Here is a 17949-nt window from a genome sequence, read left to right as displayed (position 1 = left end):
TATATTAGAAATGCGGTATATTAAATTCAATAAAAAAATAATAATAATGCAAGTGGTGTATGCATGGACTTTTAGCTGCACAACTAGCATATATTAAAATACACTGCATGCAGATATTTTGCGTTTAAAAATTGACTGGGTTTGAGCAGGATGAAACATATGTGCATGCTAATTGCCAATAGGGTGCCTTATTGAAAATCTTTTAATAAATTAAAATGAAATTAGACTGACTCTAAACACTACTGGCCACGCTGAAAATTGAATTGCTTTAAGTGTGTTTGAATAAAAGTATTATGAGCTGGAGTTCTCCACAATTTCCAAACTCAGAACTGCAACTTAGAGGGATTTACCATTTCCTTTTTAGTATCAGGAAGCTGAACTCTTAAAGCATCTGGCAGAAAAGAGAGAACATGAGCGTGAGGTCATCCAGAAGGCTATTGAGGAGAACAATAACTTCATCAAAATGGCCAAGGAAAAACTGGCACAGAAAATGGAGGTCAACAAGGAGAACCGGGAAGCCCACTTAGCCGCCATGTTGGAACGCCTGCAAGAGAAGGTTAGTTAGAAGGTTTTTTTACTTGTATGCTGCCATTCCAGAAAAAAGCTAGCCCTGAAAATAAATGAAATGACTTTTTTGAATATTAGTGATTTATATCAAACTTGTACTTTCTGGTATACTGCCTCCAAAAAAATGTTTATGATGTGCCCGGTTGAAAAGGGCACAGTTGTTCATTATTATAGCAAACTCCTTCATATTTAGTCCTGGTTAACCAATAAATGCCAATTAATCATAACAGTCAAATTTCCCATCTGACAATGGCTTAGCACAAGCCTTGGGATTTTCCATTCTCTATTCCTCTCTCCCAGAATGTAGAGCCTTCCTTCACTATAAGCTATAAACACTTATGTCTAATTACTGAATATGCTGTGGGGGAAGGAATAATCAATAGGGATGTACAAGGATAAAAATTTAATTTTGTTTTTTGTTTCATTTTTGGGAAGTTCTCCCCCCCACCCCACCACGGATTTTGTTTTGTTTAATGTTTAACTTTTTTTTTTTGTTTTGTTTAAATAAAAACCTAATCAAACACTAAAAAAAACCCAACACAAAAACAAACAAACAAAAAAAGAAAGAAAATGGGGGTCTCCCAAGGCCTCCCATCCCTTTTACCCATAAAAATGGAGCCAGGATCCCCCCCCCCCCGGCCACACTTACTGGTTTGGTGGGGATCCAGGCTGAAGCCTCAGCCTTGCATAGGCTGATGTAAGATTCATGGATCCTTTTTGCTGCAGTAGGGTTGGCTCAACCTATTGGGAGTGCCCTGTAGGTCCCCACTGACAGCTGACGGAACTGGCTGAGGAAGAGATTGATCAGGAGCCTCATCTCTATACCAGCTCCTCTCCCCTTAGGTTATGCCCATGGGTTCCAGGGGCTGGCAGGTCTTAGGCAAGAGTGTCTTAGGGGAATGTACAGTGTAGGTCCAGAGTCAATTTTGAGTCAAAGGCAGGCAACAGACAAAAATGTTCAATGTTCAGGCTGAGGTCAGAGGCAGGCAGAAGCCAAGAGTGGTCAGGGTCCAAACATTGGTCAGGTCCAGGAGTCAGTCCTAAGATAGGCAAAGGAAGTAGGGCCAGAGGCTGACAGGGACTGAAGGAGAAGAGGCAGGCCAGGCTGCAATGACAAGGCAGGCAGGAACTAGAACAACAAAGCAAGCAGGAACTGGATTGACAAGGTAGGCAGGAACTGGAATATGGATGCAGCAACTCACACTACAAGGTAATTGACCCATTGCTGAAGTGACGATAGGATGTCTTGGATAGCCCTTTATAGGTCTAGAAGGGATGAATTCATTAGAGGGTACTGCAAGAAGTTTTCCGCCTCAGGCCCTTTAAGTAGCATGTAGACCAGTGCACGTGCACCTAGTGGAGCCTGCAAAAGGAGCACCAATGGCAGTGTCCTGCCGTGGAAAGGAAAACCAGCTACATGGAGCATCAGGTGAGTGATGCAACTCATATGGACCTACCAATGATCCGTAAAACATAACAGCCGAGGTCGCAGTGGGTCATTGTGACCTTGGCCTAGGCTCTACCAAGGCCAAAGCTTGGAGGCCTGGTCCTGATGGCTTGGACAAGGCCTGACACTGGGGCCTAAGCTGGATGCTGGGGCCTTGGCCTAGGCCAAAGCCTGAGCCCAGGCCCGATGCTGAGGCCTGGTCCAGAGAATGGGTCCTGATGCCTGGGCCTCAACCTCTGTTAGGGCCTGGGCCCAAGCCTGATGCTGTGGCCTGGCCTAGAGGCCAGGTCCTGATGCTGGGGCCTCAGCCTGGGCCAGGGCTTGTGCCCGTGATGCCATGGCCCATCTCAGAAGCCAGATTCCGATGCCTCGATCTAGGCCCAGATCAAGGCCTGACACTGGGGCCCGGTCTGGAGGCCGGGTCTCAATGCCTAGTCCTCAGGCTAGGATGGGGCCAATGCCACAGCCCAATATGGACCCAAGCCCGTCAGTGGACCCTGGCATGGATGTCGGGTCCCGACGCCAGGGCCTTGGCGTAAGGTCAGGCCTAGACCCGGAGTCCAGTTTCCATGTAAATATGTTGTTATTTTTCAAAATAATATGTTTATTTTCATTGATTCCTCACATTTGGAAACTTTTATGGTAAGTGTGTTAAGTAGTTTTTCCCTAAGGTACACTAGCAGCATGCCTCAGAGATCGGTCCTTGGACTGGTTTTCTTCAACATTTTTGTGAGCGACATAATTGAAGGATTGTCAGGAAAAGTTTGTCTTTTCACTGATGATACCAAAATCTGTAACAAGGTGGATAGCCAGGAAGGAGTAGAAAACACGAGAAGGGATCTAGTGAAGTTTGAGGAATGGTCTAAGATCTGGCAGCTAAGATTTAATACTAAAAAATGCAGTGAAGTGCATTTAGGATGCCAAAATCTAAGGGAAAGGTTTAGTATTGGAGGTAAAATTCTTCTAAGCACAAAGGAAGTGTGGGATCTGGGGTTAATTGTATCTGGTGTTCTTAAAATGGCAAAACAGGTAGATAAAGCGTCAGTAAAAGCATAGGGAGAGGAATGGTCAGCAGAAAAAGGGAGGTGATATTGCTCCTATATAGGTCCCTGGTGAGACCTCATTTGGAATACTGTGTACAATTCTGGAGACCCCCACCTTCAAAAAGATATAAACAGGATGGAGTCGGTCCAGAAGGTGGGTACTAAAATGGTCAGTGGTCTTCATTCTAAAACATATGGAGATAGACTTAAAGATCTAAACATCTATACCCTAGAGGAAAGGGAGATAGGGGTGATATGATAGAGATATTCAAATATCTCAAAGGTTTCTATACACAGGAGGTGATCATTTTTCAATGGAAAGGAGGCCCTAGAACAAGGGGTCATGAGATGAGGTTGAAAGGGGGTAGATTCAGGATTAATGTTAGGAAATATTTCTTCCAAATCACCAGCTATCAAGGGGTCCAATATTAGAAAACTATTGTTTACTCACAGTGAACCCAAATCATTTACAACAATTGAATACAGCATCAGATCATTTTAATAGGTGCCTTAAGTGCAATCTACTGTCTCTTGTCATGCAATGGGCTTCAAACGGTGTTAGAAACATGCACCAAATATTCATTAATTTCCTGGTTCAAAAAATTATTTTACAAACTCTAGTACCTATATCCTTTCCTACTAGTAACATTTAGAACCACTTAGCTCAAAGTACTGTCCAACGCAGTACACCAGTTCAAAACTACTGTGCTCAATACAGACTCCCAATCAGATAGAGGCCCATGTTTCAGTGTCACAACGCCTGCCTCAGGGATTTGATTTATCAAAACATAAACACCAACTACCTATAAATGATTGCATGTTTTTAATTGGTTACCATTTTACATACTTGACCCACATCTCACAAACTACTTCAGTCCAAAATTCAAAAAATGGCGACTAGCTCAACATCCACCACCACACAACATCACTATTGAAAACAAGGGGGCAATACACTCCTCCTCTGCTCCCACCCAGTTGTCTCACTCAAACTGATGAGTAAAGACCTTTCAGTCATCTCACTCCAAAAAGAAACCTATCAAAAAACTGCCAAAATATCTCAGGAAACTGCCCATTCTCTGTCTTTATTGAAACCATTTGATTGTACAGTGTTCAAACAGTGTATCCAGCATTGCTCCTTTTTTGTTAAAAATGAATCATAATCACCACAACGTGGGCTATGCTCAACTTTCTCTATCACTGCAAAGATGAAATCAAAAAAAGAATGTTGAAGAGCTACCTAATGAACCACAACTTCAATCCTCTGCTGCATGATGGAACTCCTGTGTTAGATCATTCTAGTTCTCAACTGCTTCTTAGTTTTTCCAATATATACAAAACGGCATGCACACCACATCATATATTAAATACCCTGATATATGGTTAATCAAGCACCATCTACAAACATGTAGATGGTGCTTGATTAACTTGTCAAATGGTAACACATCTCCATCAAATGACTGTGGGCACACAGAACACTTCCTGCATGGATGATGTCCTCATGTTCTAACTTGGTCTGTTTTGTGGTGTCCCAATATTCAGATCTCACAATGATGTCACAAATATTGCAGTCTTGGGTAAAAGCAAAAATTGGTAATTCCCCAAAACAGGATAACCCTGAAAGTCTCCTAGTGTTTTTGATACTCCGCTATACCCTATAAATATCAGGACAATACACAAGTAATGCGATTCTGCACCGTACTAGAATGGGGCTGTAATAAAAGATCACAGTTAATCCACTAGGCTCTTTTATAAGCCTTATAAATCACTGACATCGAATAACCTTGTTCACAGAAGTATAACTTCATTTGAGCTGCTTTAACTTTATAATTGGGCAGCAGTGTACATAACCACCTAAATTGAAATAATTAGCTGACTGGTAGGTTATCCCAGAGACTTTGTGGATGACAACTATGACAATCCAATAAAGTATTTTGGTCCGTCTGCTTTCTAAAGATGGGAAATTGAAAACGACCTTATTCTGTCGAAATCAGTATGTCCAAATAAGAAACACAAACCTTACTATAAGTTTAGGTAAATTTCAAATTGACATCATGCTGGTTAAGCATTAACATAAATTCACCAAATTCATGTGCTTCTCCCTTCCACAACACCAGGATGTCATCAATATATCTCCTCCATAAGGCAATATGAGTTCAAAAAGGCATATAACAAACCATTGTCTTTCAAACTGTCCAACATAAAGGTTGGCTGCATCAGGGGCCATTGTGGCCCCCATAGCCATCCCCTTGATTTGTTTATAAAAGTTTAATTGAAGACAAAGACATTTTCATAAAGATCAAAAGCCAGCAACTCACAAATAAATGTAGATGGCACTCTAATATGTGAATGGCGATTCACGAGTGTCTGTTGAATGACCATTACTGGTTCTTTTTGCAGTATATTATTGTACAGTGACATCACATCAATAGTTGCCAAACTAACAAGTTCAAAAGGTCCATCAAAATGTTCCATTGTGTTAATAATATCCTTCAAATCTCTCACGTAAGAAGGTAATTCCAGTACATAAGGACACAAATACCTGTCTACAAATATTTCTTTACAGAGAGGGTGGTGGATGTGTGGAACAGCCTCCCAGTGGAAGTGGTGGAGACAAAAACAGTATTCAGATTCAAGAAAGAATGGGATAAATACAGGGGAATCTCTAAGGAAGTGATGAGAATTATAATGCTAAATTGATTGGATGGATGGGCAGACTGGATCTGCCATATGGTCTTTTTCTGCATCATGTTTCTATGTTTCTATCAGGAATAGTTTTGGTTAAGGTGGTGATTAGTTATATTCAATAGAATATTATTGCTTTACCTTTTCTTTTTCCTTGTGTAGGTTTTTTCTTATTCTTTTTGTGCCTCCTTCCTTTTTTCTTTTAATTAAAGGGGACTTTGGGAAAATCGTCTTGATATTTACTGTTAAAAGATTTAAAATGCTATTGCTTTCCTTTGTGTGTTATTTCTATTATAGAAATGCAATAAAAATAAAAAATATTAAATAAAATAAATAATTAAGAAGTGAAATAAATTAATACAAACTTTCTTTGCTAAATTTCCTTCATATTTTTCTCCAAGGTATTGTAGTTGCTGTGTTAGTCCACATGAATATGTAGAAATAAGGATCAAGAGTGATACCTTTTTATTGGAATAACTGTGGCTAGCTTTTGAGAGCTATATCCTTTCATCAGGTCAATGAAGAGACAGCACAGCCATGCTGGATTTAAATTTAAATACATTGTAACTGCACTGTTTTTTCACTAAGCTGATGAAAGACCCATAGCTCTAAAGAAACTAGTGACATATGTATTGCATTGTCTAATAAAAAGGTATCACCTACACCTTGTTAGCTGACCTTTATTGCTACATATTCTTACAGATTATGCTTTTGTGTACAATTTTAACTAAAAAATAGAAATGTAATTGCTTGCTAGTTCTGTGGCTTTAAAGTGTTCTCTGAAATGTTCTATATTTGTGCATTGTTTATGGACATGTCAATACTGAGCCTCCCTGTGAGCCCGCAAAGTACCCATGGGACTGCAAATTAATTGTGGAGCAGGCGTAAAGTATGCACAGAGATTTGATTATGCAGTCTCTGATGTACTTTCCCCCATTCCATTTTTGTGTGGGGTGGTAGAAACCCATGATTAGCCTCAAAATATCTATGTCGTTTTCCTCCCTCTCTGTATTCCTCTTTTATGATTCTCAGTCCATGTGGCATGCCTAGATGACTCTAGTTATCTTCCCTAGTCTTGTGGGTTGTAATTATCACCTTTGAGACTAATTCTCAGGAGCCCTCTCTGGCCAACAGGCGTCATTGCAGTAGTGGCAGCCATCTTCCCTTCCTCCCCAGGATTAAGTGTATTGGCTCTTCGATGCATCCAATCCCTACCAGCCTCATACAACAAGAAACCTGAACTTGATTGTTCCCTTTGTATTTGTGATAGGTCTCCCACCACAGAGCCCTTTTTCTGTCACAAAAAAACCTTGCAGGAATTCTAGGTGGGGACGTCTGTCTGGTTTCCACTTGGATGCTGCTATAGATTTGTGAAAATGTGGTAGAATATCCAAAGTTCTTTTCCTTCTTTTTGCATTTGGAAGATGTGGTACTGTGGATGACCACTAGATGCTTTGTTCTGATAAAATTGCATGAGGCATTTCTACTTTTAATTGAGAGAGTGATTGATGTCCTATATATGTGAAGTTTCCCTTTAAGAACAATAAAATAGCCGCATCCCTGAGTGTGGACCGATGAACAAGCACGTGTGCACCCATGCGCCGGTATGAAAGTTATCGTCATACTATGTGACAAGCTGTAAGGACTGGAAATGACTTATAATGTTCACTTGGTGGTGATTTTGTGATATTCATGGTCTTTTAGCGGAAAGGGAGAATGGTCGTGGAGAGGCAATGATAATTCACAGACAGTACTTTGTTGGATTGATTTTTACACTTCTTCTTCTAAAGAGAAGAAGTGTAAAAATGTGAACGTGTATGTATCTTGATTTAATCAATGATTTTTTCCGAATCTGTTACATGCTCTGACTACTGGTAATATTAGAAAATAAAAGATATGTTTGTTTAGAATATATCTTTCTTCTGGTAACTGTGAGTGTTGGAGCAATGAGGGAGTCAGAGAGGGAATTCTCCTTAAGAGAGCCCTATATAGCTAAGGACATCTGTACGCCCTCCCTGCCCTCTGGGTCCTTGTCCACCACACCATCTACTTGACCCACATCCCCCTCTAAAACCTTCCTGAGAGACGGGTATCAGTTCACTCAGGAGCCAGATCCTCTCACGTTTTATGTGCCCTGTCCAGGTGGAGGTTACATATAGAAAACAAGCCAAGTTACCCCTGCCTGGAAACCACATCATGTATAATTCTTGTTCTCCATTTGATCAATGCTTTGCTATATGCAGTTGTTATATTTTAGAATTGTACTTGGCAAAGGGTGATGCATACTTTATATCAGTTATGGGCTTTTACAAGATTTGGAATATAAAATAAATAATTCCTCATTGGAAGCACAAGGAATTAATGTGCATGTCTCTTTTCCTGGATTTGGTATTCTTGGCTTGTTTTTTCTTTTGGTGTACATTGTGCATGTTTGTGCTCTGAGCACCATTAACACAAGGTTTCATTTTTAAAAGCGTTTTTTTTGAAGTTAGAGACAAGTGATATTTTGGGAGTTATGTCATATTTTGCCAGTTAAGGTCTTAGTTCAAGTTCTTTTCCCATGAATACAGAATGTGAAAAAAAGCCTTAACCAATCAGACCCTAAATAAAACATCTCCACGATGAAAAATGTAGGACATTTGGCAAAATGTAATGTCTTGGCACCTTCCAAGAACTACGAAAAAAATACTCCCAGATGCTTTGCATTATTTGGAAAGCATACTAGATGCTGTATGAAATACTAATGTTATTAATGTGATCGTTCTTTATTCTGAACCAGACTGATCAGCAATGAATTTATGTAACAAATCAGAGGGTGAACAACAGTGGTAAAAATGAAAGCAATTTTATTTGAGACATGGGCATCTCAACCCACAAAGAAGCAACTCCTGTAACAGCAGCACTGATGGGAGCTGCAAGATCTGGCTAACCTAATGGCTTGCTTAATCTGAATTATGATATTGTGTTGTGAAATGTTTTTTAAAGAGCTGCACTTCTGTCTGCAGCAGGTTTGTGGATTTTTCTGCAGATGTTCTGATTGCTAGTATTGCCACCGTCCAGTCCAGTTTTAATGCAAAATAACAGAGAATAAATATCTTGGTGCTAATTCTGATACTTGTTCTTTCCCATCAAGGACAAGCATGCAGAAGAAGTGCGGAAAAACAAAGAACTGAAGGAAGAGGCTTCCAGGTAGAAGTGGGCCTGGTGGACTTGGACTGATGGCTCCCTGGGGCCCAGCACAATGTCAGGCAAAGGAGACAGAGGCTCTTTTGCTTTATCTGTTAGTGAACGTGAAGAGTTGACCAGTGAAGCCAGCCTATTCTGGGGAGAGGGGTGGGCACTGGGAGCGGGGGAGGGGGGACGGGGATGTATCCCATCAACAAGTTTGACCAGAATCCTCTCCATGATCCCATCTTTTTTGACTTTGTTACATCAAATGTGTCCATTATGAATCATGACCCTGCTGAGATAGGGAATGCACCTTGTGAATGAATTTTGATTTCATTAAATAGAATGCGAACAAAAGCATTAAAGTTATATCTCTGAAACTGCTGTTAATGGGTGTTTCATTAATTTGTCTTCAATAGAGATAAAATTTTCTTTATTATTCTTATACATATCTATATGTAAATGAGTCAAATTCATATTAATATATTAGTGATTTCAGGTATGACAGGGCATTCTTATTAAATAAACTGCTAACACACTGAACACTGCTAAAAAGAAAATTCAGAATAACTAAGAAGCAACTCTGAATTTCATAGTAGCAATTATGTAGCTAAAAGCCTGAAAAACAAAGCACTCAGATAAAATGATTGCTCTTTTAAGAGCCCCTTCTGAGTTTAATAGATTGATGGGCCTGCAATATAGGAGTATAAACAAAAGGAAAGGGTTTATATAGCTAGAACATTTGTATGTGTGTGTGTGTATGCATGTATTTGTACTTATAAACTAATAGCAAATTCACATAAGAACATAATATGGGTCCATCATGCCCAGTATCCTGTTCCCAACAGTGGCCAACCAAGTCACAAGTACCTGGCAAGTACCCAAACATTAAATGGCTAGATCCCAAGCTACTAATCCTTATTGATTAATAGCAGTTTATGGACTTCTGCTGTAGGAACTTATCCAAGCCTTTTTTAAATTCAGGTACACTTTTAGGATTCGTGGGTTTCATGTACCCTTGGGCTGAGGTGAGGGTTGTTACCACCTGTGGGGAGGAGCCCCAGAGGTCCTCACCATTGGGAGGCGAGGTCAGGTGCAGCAGGAGCTTGTGGAGAAAAGTCTGTGGGGAGGTCCCGAGGAGTGGGGTGAGAGACTCAGTACAGAGGAACCCCACAGTATTCAGATTGGGCTGCAGAGCAGTACCTGAGCAGAGACCTCCGATAGAGCGGCGCTAGGCAGGCCCGAGGAGCGGGAAACTCGAGGCAGGAAGTTCAGGAGGTGTGCTGCAGAGGCAGCCCCAAGGGGCAGAGCTGCATAGCGAGGAAGGTACTGATGCTATGACGTAGGCTATCCCGCGGAGTGGGGAAGCCCGAGTTGAGTCTCCAGATAATGACTTTAGCAACCTCAAGGAGCAGAGCTGCGCACAATGAAACCTCTGGTAGAGGAATGGAGACACCATCCCGAGAAGCGGGGAGGTGTGAGAACAGTCACAGATGTAATATGAAGGCACTGCCCCAAGGAGCAGAAAGCACAGGCAATCACTGGTGTGGAACGTAGGCACTGCCCTGAGGAGCGGGGAAGCACAGACAGTCTCTGGTTTAGAACATAGGCACTGCCCTGAGGAGCGGGTAAGCACAGATAGTCACTGATGTAGAACATAGGCACTGCCCCAAGGAGCGGGGAAGCACGGAGATGAGTTTCCAAAGTAGTGAGGCAGTTCTCAGAGGCAACCCCGAGGAGCAGGGTGGCCGGAGAGTAGGACCTCTGGAAGGCACAGGGCTAGCCCGAGGAGTGGGGGAAGCCAGGAGACCAGGTCTCTGAAAGGAGCACAAGCAGGCCCCCCGAGCAGCCGAGCAGCGGGTACCCGAGCCAGAGTACAGCGTCCAAGGTAAATCAGAGACAGCCACCACAGGTCCGAGGAGACAGGAGCAAGCATGGTAGCGATGGAACTCATTGCCAAGTCAGCTAGCAAGGGGCAAAGGCAGTGCTTAAGAACCCTGACCAAGTGATGTCATCAGTCATGGGCATCCCTGAGGTTCCTGCTGTAGCATCTTCAAAGGTGGGCCCGGTGGCTGTGCCTAGGAAGGCCCAGAGTCGGCATGGATGGCAGCAGCGTCCCGGCCACCAGAAAGAACTTTCAGGTATGCGGCGGTAGAGGCTAGCCCCCGCTGCGAGCAGGCCCGGAGAGGGGAGAAGGGCAGCACAAGACATAAGTAGATGCGGTCGCAGCCATCTGAGACCGACAGTCATAACAGTACCCCTCCTCTTAAGACCCCCCCCCCCCAGGGGTTTGGTTTTTCGAGGATGTGTGGCATGGAACTGCCGGATAAGGTCTTTGTCCAGGATATTGGTGGCAGGTTTCCAACTGTTCTCCTCAGGTCCAAAGCCCTCCCATGAAAGGAGATATTTCCACTTTCTACCACATTTCCTTACATCTAGGACATCTCAGACTTGATAAGTGACGTCCACTTCCGAGGTCAGTGGTTGAGGCTCCGGTGGTTTTTTTTTTAGAAAATCTGGATAGTACCAAAGGTTTTAGTAGAGAAATGTGGAGGGCATTGTGGATTTTGAGCGATGAAGGCAGCTGGAGTCTGTAGGTGACTGGACCCAGACGGCGGAGCACAGGAAAGGGACCAATATACCTGGGAGCGAAGTGAGTCGAGGGCAGCTTAAGTCAGATAAACCGGGTGCTGAGCCACACTTTATTGCCTGGTTTGAACTGGGGTGCTTCACGATGATGTGCATCAAAGAACCTTTTTGATCTTTGAGCAGTGTGCTGGAGCAGCTGCTGGGTACTATTCCACAATTGATGCAACTCTTGGGTGGTTGACTGTGCCGCTGGAAAAGTGCAGACAGAGGGAGCAGAAGCAGTGGCAAAGGCTGACGTCCATAGACCACCTGGAAGGGAGACGAACCAGTGGAAGCGGACTGTTGAGAGTTTAGCATGAACTCCGCCCAAGGAAGGAGGTCAGTCCAACCATCCTGCTGTGGGCTCACGTAAGCCGCAAGAATTGCTTCAAGGTTCTATTAGTCCTTTCGGTTTGTCCATTGGCTTGGGGATGGTAAGCCGAGGTGAAATCTAATGAGATGTTGAATTTTTTGCAGAGAGACCTCCAAAAGCATGCAGTGAATTGGACTCCATGGTCTGAGAAGATATGTTTAGAGAGGCTGCGGAGCCGGAACAGGTGTCGGATGAACAACTTAGCAAGCTGCGGTGCAGAAGGGAGACCGGGTAGAGCCACGAAGTGGGCCATTTTAGAAAAACGGTCAATGGTGATCCAGATGGTGTTGTTGCCACTGGAGACAGGCAGGTCCACTATGAAGTCTATCGCAATGTGGGTCCATGGCTCACTTGGAATAGGCAGCGGTTGCAAGAGTCCCCATGGTCTTCCCGCCGGAGGTTTATGACAGGCACAAGTGGGACAGGACTCTACATAAGCCTGTGTGTCCTTTCTCATGGTAGTTCACCAATAATGCCGCTGGAGTGTGGAGAGAGTTCTAGACTGGCCCGGATGTCCTGCAGTCAAGGAGTCGTGAGCCCATCGAAGAACCCTTCGTCATAATTGGCGAGGGACCACCATCTTCCCAGGTGGCACTGGAAAAGTGGTGGACAGGATGACCTTGGCAGGGTCAATTATGTGCTGTGGGGTATCAGAAACATCCTCTGTGACGAAGGATCTGGAGAGATCATTGGCACAGCAATTTTTATTGGCTGGTCGGTAGCACAGCAGGAAATTGAATCGGGTAAAAAAGGGGGCCCAACAGACCTGGCAATGGTTCAAATGCTGAGCACGGTGTAAATACTCAAGGTTTTTGTGATCTGTGTACACTGTGATCTGGTGTTGGGCTCCCTCAAGCCAGGGACACCATTCCTCAAAGGCCAGCTTGGTAGCCAGTAACTCCTTATCCCCGATGGCGTAATTTTGTTTTGCCAGAGAGAAGCACCGGGAGAAAAATGAACATGGGTGTAAGGTATGGGTAGTCGAGTATTGGCTTAGAACGGCTCCTACTCCAATGTCGGAGGCGTCGACCTCGACTGCAAATGGCCACCTGGGATCTGGATGGCGGAGACAAGGCTCATGGAGAAAAGCTGTCTTAAGATCCTGGAAGGCGGTCATGGCTTCGGGTGACCACTGAGAAGGGTTATCCCCCTTGCGAGTCATGGCCGTGAGTGGTGCAGTCAGGGTAGAATAATGGTGAATTAAAGACCGGTAGTAACTGGCAAAGCCAAGGAATCTCTGTAGTGACTTGAGGCCATAGGTTGAGGCCAATCATGGATGCTCTTCAATTTCTGAGGATCCATTCTGAACCCTTGACTGGAAACCACATAGCCAAGGAAAGGAACAGCCTCCTGCTCAAAGGAACACTTTTCAAGTTTGGCATAAAGTTGGTTGTCCCGTAGATGCTGGAGGACACGAGAGACATCCTGGCGGTGGCTTTGTAGGTCTTGGGAAAAGACTAGGATGTTGTCAAGGTACACCACTATGCATTGGTAATGCATATCTCTGAAAACCTTGTTCATCAGATTCTGAAAGTCCGTGGGAGTGTTGCAAAGGCCAAATGGCATCACAAGGTTTTCAAAGTGTCCGTCATGCATGTTAAACGCGGTCTTCCATTCGTTGCCTTTGCAAATACGGACCAAATTGTAGGCTCCCTGGAGGTCCAATTTGGAGAAGATTTTCACTCCCTGAAGTCTGTCGAAAAGAAGAACTTTGGGCCAACCTAAAAGATGATGGGGCATCCATTTTTATTGCAGTGGTTTACAGGCCTCCAAATACAATGGAAGAACTTGACAGAGATCTGGTTGAAGACAACCAAAAGATGGGAAAGAAGGGAGAAGTGGTGATTGTTGGAGATTTTAATCTGCCAGATTTAGACTGGAGAATCCCTTCTGCAGAATCTAACAGTAGTAGAGAGATAGTGGATGCCCTGCAAGGGGCTCTGTTCAAACAAATGGTAATGGAACCCACATGGGAGGGAGCTATACTCGATTTAATGCTCACTAATGGAGATAATGTCTCTAATGTCCAGTTGGGTGCCCTCTTCAGCACCTGTGATCATCAAATGGTATGGTTTCATATCACAAATAGGATACAGAGAAGAAGCACGAAGACCTGAGTTGTGCAGTTCATAAACACGGACTTTGATGAAATGGGGTATTACCTGGAGGAAGAACTAGAAGGCTGGGAGAACAAGAGAGATGTGGAACAACAGTGGACCAAACTAAAAGGAGCAATTACCAATGCAACTAATCTATATGTTAGAAAAGTAATGTAAAGCAAGAGAAAAATGAAACCTATCTCGTTCTCAATGGAGATGACTGATAAAATAAAAGCTAAAAGAACAGCATTTAAGAAATATAAAGGATCCCAAAGGGAGAAGCACAAGGAAGAATATCTGGTAGAACTGAGGGAGACAAAGAAAGTAATCAAGACATCAAAAAGTCAAGCGGAAGAAAGGATTGCTAAAGAAGTAAAGCGAGGTGCAAAACATTTTTCAGATACATCAGAGAAAGGAGAAAAGACCAAAGTGGTATAGTGAAATTGAAAGGTGAAAAGGATCAATGTGTGGAGAGAGGAGAAGAAATGGCAGAAATATTAAACAAATATTTCAGTTCAGTGTTCACTAAAGAGGACCCTGGAGAAGGACGGTCGCTAGTTAACAAGAAACTGGAGGGGAATGGAGTAGATGTAACTCCATTTACAGAAGAGAATGTATGGGAAAAGCTAGGAAAACTGAAAGTGAACAAAGCCATGGGGCCTGATGAGGTTCATCCCAGGATACTGATGGAGCACAGAGATGTGCTGGTGGATCCGCTGCGTGACCTGTTCAGTAGATCCCTAGAAACGGGAGTGGTGCTGAGTGATTGGAGAAGAGCGGTGATGGTCCCGCTTCACAAGAGTGGATGCAGAGAGGAGGCTAGAAACTACAGGCCGGTTAGCCTCACCTTGGTGGTAGGAAAAGTAATGGAGTCACTTCTGAAAGAAAGAATAGTGAACAATCTACAGTCAGAAGAATTGCTGGACCAGAGGCAGCATGGATTCACCAGGGGAAGGTCCTGTCAGACAAATCTGATTGACTTTTTTGATTGGGTGACTAGGGAATTAGATTGAGGAAGAGCGCTCAATGTCATCTACTTGGATTTCAGCAAAGCTTTTGATATGGTCCTGCACAGGAGGCTTGTGAATAAAATGAGAAGCTTAGGAGTGAATGCCAAGGTGGTGGCCTGGATTGCAAACTGGTTGATGGACAGAAGACAATGTGTGATGGTAAATGGAACTTACTCTGAAGAGAGAGCGGTGTTAAATGGAGTGCGCAAGGATCGGTGTCAGGACCGGCCCTGTTCAATATGTTTGTGAGTGACATTGCAGATGGGATAGAAGGTAAGGTTTGTCTTTTTGCAGATGATACTAAGATCTGCAACAGAGTGGACATGCCGGAAGGAGTGGAGAGAATGAGACAGGATTTAAGGAAGCTGGAAGAGTGGTCGAAGATATGGCAGCTGAAATTCAATGCCAAGAAGTGCAGAGTCATGCATATGGGGTGTGGAAATCTGACAGAACTGTATTTGATGAGGGATGAAGGGCTGATGTCAGTAGCAGGAGAGAGACCTTGGGGTGATAGTATCAAACGATCTGAAGTCGTCGAAACAATGTGACAAGGCGATAGCAAAGCCAGAAGAATGCTGGGCTGCATTGAGAGAGGAATATCAAGTAAGAGAAAGGAAGTGATGATCCCCTTGTCCAGGACCTTGGTGAGGCCTCACCTGGAGTACTGTGTTCAGTTCTGGAGATCGTATCTCCAAAGGGACAGAGACAGGATGGAGGCAGTCCAGAGAAGGGTGACCAAAAAGGTGGATGGTCTTCATAAATGACTTATGAGGAGAGATTGAAGAACCTAAATATGTATACCCTGGAGGAGAGGAGGAGCAGGGGTGATATGATAAAGACTTTCAGATACTTGAAAGGTTTTAATGATCCATGGTCAACAACAAACCTTTTCCACTGGAAAAAAATTGGTAGAACTAGGGATCACGATTTGAAACTCCAGGGAGGAAGACTCAGAACCAATGTCAGGAAGTATTTCTTTACGGAGAGGGTGGTGGATGCCTGGAATGCCTTTCTGGAGGAAGTGGTGAAGACTAAAACTGTGAAGGATTTCAAAGGGGCATGGGATAAACACTGTGGATCCATAAAAGCTAGAGGATGGGAATGAAGAGAAGAGCCATGGGGGTGGCTTGCTGGAATGGAGGCTACTGCCTGGTTATTACTACCCATACTCAATAATGCAACTCCAACATTGCTCTCTGCTTCAACGGCAAGGGGAAATGTGGAAAAGAGGATTTGCATTCAGACAACAACCAATAAGGACTGAACTACACAGTCTGGGTAAACAAATAAGCGTGGGAGTAGGCAGTTACTACCCTAAACCAATTAAGCATGATACATCCCTTTGAATGCATATACAGCATTGCTCTCTGCTTCAATGGCAGAGAGAAATGTGGAAAAGAGGATTTACATTCAGACAACATCCAACAAGGCATTGATCTGTGCAGTCTGGGTAAACAAGCACCAGGGTAACTTGCTTGATGCGGCAGTTACTACCCTTAACCATTAAGCCTTATGTTCACCTTTGATGCAACTCCAACATTACTCTGCATCAATGGCAGGGAATGGCAGGAAATTTGAATCAAACAGTTACCAACAAGGGCCCTGAACTTGGTGGTCAGTGAAACAGCTAAGTATGGGAAAATAAGTGTGGGAGCTTGCTGGGCAGACTGGATGGGCCGATTGGTCTTTTTCTGCCATCATTTCTATGTTTGTATGTAAGCTCCAAAATCAGAGACAATGGATAGGGGTCCTTTAGAGTGATCTCATTTAGGCCTCTGTAATTGATGTAAGGACGGAGGGAGCCATCTTTTTTCCCTATAAAGAAAAATCCCGCTCCTGTGGGAGACTTAGAGGGCTGAATGAAGCCTTTGGCCAGGTTCTCGCAGATGTACTCTAACATGGCCTGAGTCTCAGTTAGCGATAAAGGATAGATCCTACCCCAAGGAGGCTCTATGTTGGGCATCAAGTTTATTGCGCAATCATAGGGTAGAGTGTCTGCGGCCTTCTTCGAGAACACATCAGCAAATAAAGAGTATTGCGGTGGAAGACCGGTAGGAGAGAGCGAGGCTTCAAGCAATGCAGAGGTGAGATGAACTCCAGGCAGTTCTCATAGCAGGAGGGACCCCAACGAAAGAGCTGTAAGGTGGCCCAGTTGAACTGCAGGGTGTGTTGCTGTAGCCACGGCAGTCCCAGGACCACAGGATGAATGGCTTTGTCCAGAATGTGGAAAGAAATGGTTTCTACATGTAGGGTCCCTGTGCAGAGTTGAATAGGGGTCGTGGTGTGAGTAACCTCACTAGGAAGAGGTTCTCTAAGGATGGACTAGAGGAGTAAAGGCTCTGGGGAGCGGATGGTGGAGATCCGCAAGTGCTCAATTAATTGTTTTAAAATAAAGTTCCCACCAGCCCCAGAGTCCACCAACGCCAGGGTGTGAAACTCCTGGTTATCCATTTTAATGGAGACGGGACAGTCAATGCAGGAGATGGCGAAGTAAGGCCTAGGAGCAATCCTCCAGCAGAACCTAGGCCTGGGAGTTTCCTGGACAGACTGGACACGAGGCTATGGCATGTCCGGGTTGGCCGCAGTACAGGCAGTGACTGGACTGCTGGCGGCGGCGTCAGTCCTTGGGGGAAAGTCTGCTCCGGCCCATTTGCATTGGAGCGCAAGCAGGCCCCCGAGGAGCGGGTACACGAGCCAGAGTCTAGATTCCAAGGTAGATCAGATGCAGCCACCACAGGTCCGAGGAGACAGGAGCAAGAATGGTAGCGATGGAACTCTTTGCCAATTCATCTAGCAAGGGGTGAAGGCGGTGCTTAAGAATCCTGACAAAGTAATGTCATCAGTCGGGGAATCCCCTGAGGTTCCTGCCATAGCATCTTCAAAGGAGGGCCCGGTGGCGCTCGCACCTAGGAAGGCCCGGAGTTGGCGTGGG

General features: G+C 44.1%; 1 protein-coding gene across 1 annotated transcript in view; it reads left to right on the top strand.

The window, feature by feature from the left end:
- The window catches only part of STMN4 (stathmin 4), a 32338-nt gene extending 23280 nt beyond the window's left edge, over positions 1-9058 (top strand). The window contains exons 4-5 of the mRNA XM_029596203.1: positions 365-556; positions 8873-9058. Coding sequence (XP_029452063.1) covers positions 365-556; positions 8873-8932 — 252 coding nt within the window. The 3' untranslated portion in view covers positions 8933-9058. The remainder of the gene's footprint in view (positions 1-364; positions 557-8872) is intronic.
- The last annotated feature ends 8891 nt before the right edge of the window (positions 9059-17949 follow it).

This window comes from Rhinatrema bivittatum, chromosome 3, assembly GCF_901001135.1.
Source record: "Rhinatrema bivittatum chromosome 3, aRhiBiv1.1, whole genome shotgun sequence".
Lineage (NCBI taxonomy): Eukaryota > Metazoa > Chordata > Amphibia > Gymnophiona > Rhinatrematidae > Rhinatrema > Rhinatrema bivittatum.
This window is presented reverse-complemented; position numbering and strand designations above follow the sequence as displayed.